The 11,327-nt window shown below is 37.9% G+C and overlaps 1 protein-coding gene across 6 annotated transcripts in view; it reads right to left on the bottom strand.

Moving 5' to 3' along the window:
- Positions 1 to 4,576: 4,576 nt before the first annotated feature.
- Positions 4,577 to 11,327, bottom strand: part of PCGF5 (polycomb group ring finger 5) — a 122,212-nt gene continuing 115,461 nt past the window's right edge. For all 6 annotated transcript variants that reach the window (XM_025273984.3, XM_044935207.2, XM_025273986.3 and 3 more), the window contains one exon: positions 4,577 to 10,251. In XM_025273984.3, the coding sequence (XP_025129769.1) occupies positions 10,204 to 10,251 (48 nt within the window). In that variant the 3' untranslated portion in view covers positions 4,577 to 10,203. The remainder of the gene's footprint in view (positions 10,252 to 11,327) is intronic.

Genomic DNA, 11,327 nt, shown 5'->3' with positions numbered 1-11,327 from the left:
GCAGGGTCAGGAACCCAGGAGAACCACTCTGCCATATGGCTTGAAGTCTTGGGTTTTATAGTGATGGGATTTCTGGGTTGTCTCTGGCTAATCATTCTGACTCAGGGTCCTTCCTGGTGGCACGTACATTACTCAGTCAAGATAGATTCCAGTGAGAAGGATTCTGGAAGGCTGGTAGGACATATGGACTAGAGCCTCCTCTCCCCTTTTGACCTTTCCCAAATCCTTCCCGTTGGTGGTAGATTGTTGGTTCCTACTTCTTTACTAGGCCCTCCATGGTAAGATAACTCATGCAAGGAGCTACTGTCTTGCCTGGCCAGGATGGGCAGTTTTGGTCAGCTGTTCCACTAAGAGTAGGACCTTGTTGTTTAGCCATCCCATATATATTAATAGTAGTTTGTGTCTAATCCCAAACTCCCAACCCTTCCCTCCCAGACCGTCTTCCCCCTTGACAAACACAAGTCTGTTCTCTGAGTCTGTTTCTATTTTGTTCATTTGTCTCATATTTTATTGGGGCTTCCTAGGTGGTGCTAGTGGTAAAGAATCTGCCTGCCAATGCAAGAGACGATTAGAGATGCTGGTTTAATCCCTGGATTGGGAAGGTCTCCTGGTGGAGGAAAAGGCCACCTACCCCGATGTTCTTGCTTGGAGAATCCCATGGACTGAGGAGCCTGGCAGGTTACAGCCCATGGAATTTCAAAGATTTGTGTCATCTTACTAGATTCCACATATAAGTATTCTTAGTATGATGATTTCTAGGTCGATCCATGTTGCTGTAAATGCCTTATTTCATTCTTTTTTATGGCTGAGTAATAGTTCATTGAGTGTGTGTCACATCTTCTTTATCCATTCATCCTTTGATGGACATTTAGGTTGTTACCATGTCTTGGTTATTGTAAATATTGCTGCTATGAAGATAAGAGTGTATATATAAGTCTAGTTTTGTCTGGGTATATGACCAGGAGTGGTATTGCTGGATCATATGGCAAGTCTAGTTTGAGGAACCTCCATACTGTGTTCCATAGTGGCTGCACAAACTCACATTCCTACAAAAAGTATAAGAGGGTTCCATTTTCTCCACATCCTCTCCAGTATTTAGTATTCGTAGGCTTTAAGGATGGCCATTCTGACTGGTGAGGCCATATCTCACTGTCGTTTTGATTTACATTTTGCTGATACTTAGCAATGTTGAGCATCTTTGCATGCGCCTACTGGCCATCTATGTGTCTTCTTTGGAGAAATGTCTGTTTAGGTCTTCTGCCCACTTTTCAACTGGGTTGGTATTTTGTTGTTATTGTATGAGCTGTTTGCATATTTTGGAAATTAAGACCTCATTTGGAAATAGACACCTCATTGGTGGCATCATTTGCAAATATTTTCTCCCCACCTGTAGGTTGTCTTTTCATTTTGTTTCTGGTTTCCTTTGCGGTGAAAAAGCTTGTAAGTTTGATGAGGTCCCATGTGTTTGTTTTTGCTTTTATCTCACAGATTGTTCTGATGGTTAAATGGGTGAGAGTCAGAGAAGGGAGACCTTTGTAAAGTACCTACCACGTGGCAGACCTTCTGCTGCATCCTTGATGTATTAGTACATTCAGTGGGAGTAAGTTTTATGAGTGACCATGTGATTGGAATGGTTCTAGCTAAGCCCGATTTGAGTTACTTGTTGGCATCTTAGCTCCCGGCAAGTCAGGGAGAACACTGGGTCACCTGGGCTGCGATCCGCAGGTGATCAGAGGGAGACGGCAGATGGCTGTGCTTTTTTGCTTCTTTGTTGTTTCCGTTGGCATTGCGGTGACGCCTCCTGTGGTCTCTTGTTCCTCCACAAATCTGTGGGGTAGGGACCTTAGAATGTGGTGCCTTCAAAGAGGTGATTAAGGTTGATGAGGTCATAGGCGTGGCGTCCTAACCCAGTATGACTGTTCTCTTTATAAGAAGAGAAATGATACCAGGAGACCTTTGGGGAGTGGCTGGAGACTTATCAGCTTTGCTTCTGCCTTCTGAAACCGAAACTGTTTCACTTCATGGGTTTTATGGGTGGCAGTTACTATGCAAATGTGTTGTGAGGGTGAGGATACCACAATGATGGTCGACATCCTTCTTGACACGTGTAACGTAATGGGAGGACAATAAAACATAATTTCTGTGGTTGCAATGAAAGTGCTAAGTGGTACAGAAGTAGGAGAAAGTTCAGCTCAGCCTGCTGGAATTGAGATCTGAGTTGGGTTTGGTAAGAGCAGGGCTTTGGTGGTGGAAGGTGTGGGGTGATCATTCACTATTTCTTCTTTTGGGGCATGCTTCTCCATTTGATGGTAATCCTGGCACCCAAATTGCACAGCAGGGGCTTCAGTCAAGCAGAATTATTCATGGCTTCCAGCAAAATATTGTCTGCAAATTCCTCAGTTTCCAGACAAACAGGTCTGGCTCCCTACCTTCTCAGGCCTAGCTGGGGTGCAGACTCCTCCATACCTTTTTAAACTGGTGAAAAGATCAGAGCTGAGCCTGTGTTGACAAAGCACTAAAAACGGGGTAAAGTGACCCTTTTCCCAAGTGGAGGCATGGCAGACTGGTTAGCAGGTCACAGAATGGTTTCCTCTTTTCTTTGGGCACGTCTTTTGGCCTTCCCTTCCCTGAGGCCTTCCCCTGTTCCAGCCCCTGACCTAGGATAAAAGTATTAGAGGCTACATTTTGAGCACTTCATACACACAGTCCTCACAAATGCTTTCCTATTCTGCACCAGTTCCGAGGAAGGTGATGCTGAACAGAGTGAAAGTTTTGCTCAGAAGATGCTGCTTTTCTACCCCACTGCATGCCTGGGGTCTCCTGACACCTCCATGGTATCACTAATCTCAGACAAAGCTTCAGGCACTTTTGTCTAAGGGCAGACATATGGGGCAGAGATAGGAGTCACTGCAACCTTCTAACTAACGTCTTACTTTAGCCCATCCAGAATTCCCCAGGCAAGGTATTTTAATAATAAAACAAGGCTGTATCTAATGAGCTGAAGAGAACAGTCTGTTGTTCCAATCAGCTGGACTTTTCTCCAAAGCTCCAGATGTGTCTAGTGGGCAGCTTTGTTTAAAGACAACTGGACTTTGTGATGATCTTGTGTCTGGTTTGTTTCACTTTTTTTCTATTCCATATTTAGAGCTCTCATTTAATTTAGTTTGCTTTCCGATTTCTCCATCTCTTTTTTTGTTGTTCTTTCTCAGGCCTTTATCAAGTATAGTAGAAAAGCTTTTGTATACATAAATACAAATAGGTGGCTCAGATGGTTAAGAATCTGCCTGCAGTGAGGGAGACTGGGTTTGATCCCTGGGTCAGGAAATCCCCTGGAGGAGGAAATGGCTACCCACTCCAGGTTTCTTGTTTGGATAATTCCTTGGACAGAGGAGCATGGTGGGCTACAAAGAGTGGGACACGATGGAGAGAGTGGGACATGACTAAGTGACTAACATTTTTTAATATACATAGTATGTATATTACATGTTTTAGAAAATTTATGAATTTTTTGCCTAACTAAAAAATTTAGACATTTTGATTACACTTGACTATGCAGAGAATGCTAGATTTCTAATTCATATTCACTCAAAACTTTAATATAGTTCCCTTTATTTTAGTAGTATTGCTAAACAGTAGCAATCTAATCTAGTGTTACTAGTAATCTAGTATTACTGCTAAAAGTCTAGAAAACTTAATTATCTTTGTGATTAAAAAAAAATTGAATGAGGCTTGAAACTTCTAATCCAATTCTGAGTATATAAAGAAACACTATGTTGTAAAAAAAAAAAAAAAAAAAAAACACAAGACAAGAAATTAACATGTGATGTTATTAACTGCACATGTTGTTCAAATTTCACAAAACTTTATGCTAGCGTCCATTATTTGTTTTCATACCTTATTCAAGATTCCACATTGTATTTACTTGCCTTGAGCAGCTTTAACTGCAACAAATTCTGATAAATTCTCTCTTCATTTTTATTGTTTACAAATATTTTCTAATATACCTTGTATGGCTCCTATAGTGGACACTTAATTTCCAAATACACGGGGTTTTTCAAGTATCTTTGATATTAACTTCTCATTTAAATTTTTCTTCTCTGTAGTCACCCTGTTTTTTTTCAGTCTTTTAACTTTACTGAGGCTTTCAACGGCTGAGTCAAAGATCTCTTGACAAACGTCACACTGCACTTGACAATATGTGGGCTGTTTTCAAATATCCTTTGGTATTGATTTCCAACAGAATTCCACAGTGATGAGAATAGGCCTGTGTGATTTCAATGCCTTTAGACCATGAAAGGTTTGCCCCTTATTTTACGTCCCTGGATATGTTCCCGTGTCTGCTGGTCTGTAGTTTATGGGAACTTGAATAGAATTCGCATACTACGGTTGTGTGAAAATTGCAGTATTATTCGAGGGCCAGCCTGCCATCTCTAAAGTAAACAAACATTTCCTAAAGATTTTTTATCTCAAATATTCAACAAATGTTCATAAAATTTGCTACAATAATACTTAATGGAAACTTTTCAATGAAGGTTATGATCTGCAGCTACTGATATGAAGGATGACACACAAAAAATTATGCAATCAAGTTTTTAATAACAAAGATACTATTTTTAACATGGTCAAATATACTTGGCTAAGTCCAGATTTTAAAAAACAAAAGTATCTAGCCCAACAGTACAACCATACAGCTTTGTACAGAACATTCCATAGATCAACAGAAAATACATTTGAGCACAAAAATAAAAAATATTTAAAGAGAATCTCTAAGCAGCATTTTATTTCTGCAAAACAGACATATAGTACTGATTAAATATCTACAAGTGCTTTCCCTTTACAAAAATACATATATTCTTAATAGACTAAGTCATTAACAATGACCTGGTAATCTTTCACTTCAATTTGAATGATTTATAAGCTAAATCTTACAACCACAAAAAGGTTTTTATTTGTATTAAGATGTTACCACTTTTGACAAAAAGAAAGCTTAAAATATTTCATATTTCAAAGGAAAATTAGCAACAGAACTGTACAGTATAGTCTATGATGGTTTAATTTAACGTGAGGGCTACTCTGTTAAGAACTGGTGCGTGATGTTGAGCTGCCAGAAGCAGGAAACGCAGCAGAACACTGGTGCTCCCCCCACAAGCTCTTGTCGCTGACCACAGCTTCATAAGGACACTTGGGCCCCTATCCCCATTCAAAAAAATACAGCAAAAGAAAACCGCCCCCAAACAATGGTAGGCTGATCCCATTCCATTTCTAATGTGCAGAATGCCTGCTATGCTGGACTGATGTGAAGTCCACATACACATGATCTATTCACTATCTCTGCACTGCCCAGAAATATTTAATCTTCAGTTTACACTAGATTCGTTTCTTATTCCATGAAGCTCTGAAAAATGGAAGAAAACTGGACCCAGTATTTAATGTTCCACTTGATTCTAAAGACAATTAAAATTAAAACGCATTTCTGAATAATGTCTCAAGTTCTGAATCCTAGAAAAAGGGGCATAGCAAGTATGCAGACACATTTTAAATTATTTTTGTTTAATTTCATTACTTTCTAAAAAGGAAGTGCTCAAGCATTTTAACTGTATTTGAAAATATAGTCAGGATAGCAAATAAACACACTGCTTGTGAAAACTATATTACAGTGGGAAGAGAATCACTTTTAAATTATTGGGAAAATGCTACGGCTTTAAGAAAAAACTATGAAAACCCTGTGATGTAATATTTAAGTATTTTTAGTGAACTTTCAATCTGAACTTTTTTCAACAAAATACTACTGAACTAAGTGTATCAAGTAAATCCAGAATTAGTTGGTTATTTTGTGCTTTCAGAGGGTTTGAGTTTTAGCATGTTTTTCAATTTTTATAAACCAGATCTGTCAGACAGGTTATATTCCTTATTGTAGGGACAGGGGTGTATCTTAAAATGATAGCATTTCATATTTTTATGTTTCCAACCCATAAAATTAAAGCTATGGCAAACTCACCTTTTGTAATGCCTACAACCAGTATCTACATCTCACTGGTATAAAGTATAGCCTGCTGGAAAATTCCTATGGTACACCAGAGTATGTAATGAGTACATCCATCTTTACCCTAGCCCAGGAGGTTTACCTAGGGGCCTGTCAGGAAGACTTCATTAGTGTGGGCTTTACTTGAGGTGGCCCACAGCACGGGCTGCCCAAAATATCGGTGTGAGGTCAGGGCTTAACCTGATGTGCATGCTCTTCATCTGGGGCCTGTCTTGCCGAATTTGGCTGTATGGTTAAATTCTAATAACAAAATAACTGCTGAGAAACAAGACAAAGAGTTACTTAAAAAAAAAAAACAAAACAACCCACAGGCCTTTAGGAAAATTTTTGTTTTTGGATACAGAAAAAGCATTTACTTATGTGAGTCCAAGAGAATGTACTGTTTTCTACACAAGGAAGCATGTCAGCACTTTTACCAAAGTCTGTCTTTAATAAAATTTCTCATATTACTAAGAACCCAGGAACTAAATAAGCATAATTTTAGTCCATATCGCCTCCATGGGATAAAAATCTTCTCAAATTAGAATTTAAAATCTCAATTTCAATTTTCTCTCCAAACTATGTATTTCTCCCATTTTTCATCCAGAGGGAGGCTACTGGTTGTGTTAATCTCTTTTTCACCTTTGAGAATTTCCTAAGAAATTCCAGATGGTGCTGGAAAAATAAGAAACATGGCTGAAAGGAAGTATGTTCTGATTATTGCAAGAAAAACTTGCATTTGATTGATCTTACCATGAAAATTAAAGTCTTTCTTTGGTGATATTTTAGCAACTACTCAAGGTTATTGCCTAATTATATAAAAGTAAATTGCAGTCTAAAAATTTTCAACCTCCAAACAGTTAAAACTGTCTCTCTCTAACATGGTTATTAACACTAAAATGTCTTTGGTGATATCTATTTTCTTATGAAAATCTTTCAAAAAGAGATTACTCTAACTTACAAGAGCCTATTTAGATATAAAACCATTGATAAGAGACAGGGACAGAAAACTCAAAACTTATGCAGTAAATCTAAAACAGAAATGCACTTTAGCAATGAGGCACTTTCTCTTAAATAGTTCAATAAAGCTAAACAGTTCACAATATTATATAACATACTTTTTTCCCCCTTAAAGAATCATTTTAATTTAGGTTACATATAGTTGAGCAAACTCATTACATTTATAAAATGTAGCATATTAATATGGGACAGACTTTTAATGAATAAAGAAATAACATACTTTTCTAAAAGCATCACCCAAGGTACCTGGACCCCAGACTGAATGACCTAATATCACCTAATCAGTGAACCTTTTTTTTTTTTTTTAGAAATACTTAAAAGCATTTTGTTAACCTGGAGAAAGGGCCATATTTGGATTTTTCTATTAACTAATGTGATTACTTCAGTTAAACTGATGTCTTCTAACGCACAGGCCTTCTTTAGATCCAAGGTCCCTTGACCCTTGGACATCTATGATATCTAAAGCAGAGATAACAGATTACAAAATCTTTTGTGGAAGTAAAGTTCTTTCAGTTTGTTGCTTAAGAAACAAGAGACAAAAGAAAAACTTAGTTTTATTCTCCAATTTTGCAGATTCAGATGATTATTCATATAGGGTATTTGTATAAAGAGTTAATTTTATTAGCACCCCAAGTTTGTAAAACTGACCACCTATGTATTTTTGCCTGTGTATTTCTTCTATATCTGGTTTCTTACAAATTTCACAGCCTGACTCAGGGGATAAGTAACTAGGGATTAGTGTATTACTAGACATGAAAGTAGTCCCATACTTAAAAACCATAGTTGAACAGATGAAGAAGTCTGTGGTTCAAACAGTAACACCACATTATTCAGGACCATCATAAAATGTGTACCTTTCCCCATATAACAGATGCCCTTCTCTATGCAAGGGTTTTCACATGTTTTGGCACATATTCCACTGCATTTCAATAAAAACGTTAATACAGTAACATTAAATAAAGGAATTCTATATAAAACTATTCTCAATTCCATAATTACTTCCTATGTATTTCCTTGGAAAATAGGGACATTACATAAGATGAGGCAACAGGCCAAATTTTAAGAGATCATGTATATAAAACTCATTTAAGGCTGTAAGTTTTGGCTGGGAACCCGAAAACATCCAGGTCTCATTTGTGGTTTTTAAAATGCACTCTCAATTCGAGTTATTAAAAATCAACTTCCATAAGTAATCACTGACCTAGATGTGACAAATTTATAAGAAATCTAAAAATGCCTTAGAGATGTCAGGGAACTGGATTTCACAGCACAGCAAAATAATTTCTGTAGCTGGAGAGTAAATTCAGTTTTTGGTTTAGTGTAATGGTCTGTTCCAACCATTTTTTAAGAGTTAACAAAAATCTGCCTTTTAAATTCTGTTTGTGAGCCCTTCCAAGCACAAACACAATTTAACAAAATGAAATTTAAAAAAATATTGCCATGACCTTTTCCACAAAAGTCAGGCCAAAAACAACAGAAAACTTTAGACTTTTTGACTTGAAACAAAGATATACAGAAAAGATAATTATGACGTTTCAGCCTTTTATATTGTGAAATGCATCAAGATTTAGCTGTATTTTGTGTTTCTTAGAGTCATATACTTTTATTTCTAAGAAGCATTTTGAGATTTAGAAGGCATTAGCTTATGATACATTTTACTGGAAAATACAGTATAAAAGCTATGTGTGTAACACACAGATTGTGCTCATGTCAGATTTCTAAAACAAGTATTTTTCCTAACTTTTAAGATTATTTCCTAAGTTTCAGAAGTTAACTTTGTTTCAAAGCAATTAGTCAAACTTAATTTCCAAAGCTTATGAGAAACAGTGTAGATTTTAAGAGGTTTAAAATGAAGTTCTTCATATAATTTAAGGTAAGAAGACTTTTGTTGACTTGCAGACTCATCTCAAAAGGAATGGAAGACTTAACAAAACTGCAAAACCAAGGACATTATCATAGCTCTGACCTTAAAGAACTTATTTATAAAACAATAATCCCAGTTCCCCCTAATTACTACAGGATCTAAAGTGAAATAGCCTCAAACCATTAATTCTGGTTAGCATATTTATCTATGACACAGTATTTGTTCTAGTTTATGCATATGGTTTGGAAATGTGACAGGTTACTAACAGTTTTAATCTACAATTGCTTTGAGATTTTTGAAATCCATAAAATAGCTAATGTTACCTGCTCTAAAACCCCTAGTATTTAAAATCATCATAACTTTCTGCATGCCACACTGACACACACCTAAGGCCAACTGAAAAAGGGAAACAGTGTACTTGTTAGATTAAGAACCACAATATCATGACGCACACAGTAATGTGGGCTACACAAGGGCAATGACGTCTCAGGAAGCAGCACCCGCTCATCATAAGGCATTATGAAAGATTAACCTCACTGAAACATGGGTTTTGTTAGAAGTGAATGTGATCAGCTGCCAACATTTCAAATGGTTATGAATCTCACCTCACTCTCCAAGGAGTCATGTACATTTTCTGGAAGGCGAACAGGCCCTCCTTGTGCGACTGGTAGACTACACAGACAGATGACCCCAAATGCCTACAGTTATGTGCTCTAATGTACAGAACAATTGGAATTCTTCCCAAAAGGACTTGCACACTCAAGAGTGAACTATTTTGCACACAAAAAGCTTACCGCAAACAGGACAGTGGCTCAAAGGCCATTTCTCTAAATATATTTCCCATACAAAATAATTTCAAGATATAATAATTATTAGTTCCTTGTACAGTACTCTATTTAAACAAGAATTAGTCAAATAGTAAGTATGTGAAAACTGCAACACCACAAAGATTGAGCCATATTACTAGTGTAGTCAAACATTAGAACAATCTTGGAACAGGCAAGCAAAATATTCAGAAGGCTAGGTCATGGCCGCACACCTACTGATTTCAGCCATGACTTGTACGCCGGGAGACCGCACGATGCCTTGTGCAGATGGTTCGGTAGCAGAATGGCACTTGGTTTGCTCTGAATAGAAACAACATAAATGCAACTGACAGTTTAGAGACAGACAGTGGCCTTGTTCGCATGTGAGAGTCTGGCTGCGTCCCTCGAGTCCACACACCTTTCACTGTGCAATCTGTCGACGGGTGAACGCATAGTGCAGGGTTCGTTCGGCGGGATCCGGGCCCCTTGGTCTAACCGAAATCAATTCTTGGTCGGTACTGCAATACCATGGGGTATGACTATAAAATAGAAACAGATGATGAGTAAGACTGTGTTGATAGAAAAACAATGCAGAGTATACATAAAAGGCTTTAAAAAATGTGCAGTTATAGTTTACAATAGTTCTTGGGAATAGTAATTATCACAATTAAGACTAATTATCATTATATTTTTAAACTCTTATGTTCTAGAGACAGTCAACTTTTCCATAATTTGCAACAAAGGTCAAGTTCGAAAGATTGTGGCTGTCATAGTGGATGCGTATGTGAACAGTACTACTGTTAGTACTTGGGGCAAGCCAGGGTTTGTGAGGACGGAACGCTCTCGCTGCTGGGGGGCATTCACTCGTTTACCTGTGGCGCTGTACAAGACCAGCCGCAGGCTGGACTCCATCAGAGCTGTTCTCTGTGTGAGTCCACTGAATCACAAATAACAGACCTTCTGCTATGACGGTAAAGAATCCGCCAGCAATGGGGGAGATCTGGGTTTGATCCCTGGGTCGGGAAGATCCCCTGGAGAAGGGAATGGCTACCCACTCCAGTATCCTTGCCTGGAGAATCCCATGGACAGAGGAGCCTGGTGGGCTACAGTCCATGGGGTGGCGAAGAGCTGGATATGACTGAGCGACTGACACACACACACACGCTATGAATCTAGGAAGCTGGGGTACTGTTTACAAATCACACATTTTAAGTAAGTTTGACACTTTATTATTTTTAGCATTTAAAATTTAATGGTCCTTTAAAAAAGGCTGAAAAACAAGTCACTAACTGTTAGAGGAAACATTTAAGTTACCGCCTCCTTTCAACAATTGATCCTACTAAATATTTGGACTGGACTATCATGAAATTGAGTGGTTCAGACTATCCTTCAGCTTGCTCCACACAGGGAAAGTATCAACATGTAGCCCCGGAGAGGAGACAGCTTTCTGTGGGAAAAGCCACACCACCACTTTTGCGTCTTTTTGCCCTTTGTTTTGCCATATCATGTAGAATTCAAACATCACAAAGTCAGAAAGGGTCTGAAGAACCAATGGTTTTTCCTTTTCTGAAAGCTGCAGACTCCCCTTTTTAAAATGAAATGTCCAGGAACTACT

This window comes from Bubalus bubalis, chromosome 23 (genome assembly GCF_019923935.1).
Source record: "Bubalus bubalis isolate 160015118507 breed Murrah chromosome 23, NDDB_SH_1, whole genome shotgun sequence".
Classification (NCBI taxonomy): domain Eukaryota; kingdom Metazoa; phylum Chordata; class Mammalia; order Artiodactyla; family Bovidae; genus Bubalus; species Bubalus bubalis.
The sequence above is the reverse complement of the archived record's forward strand: the minus strand, read 5'-3'. Positions and strand labels throughout refer to the sequence as shown.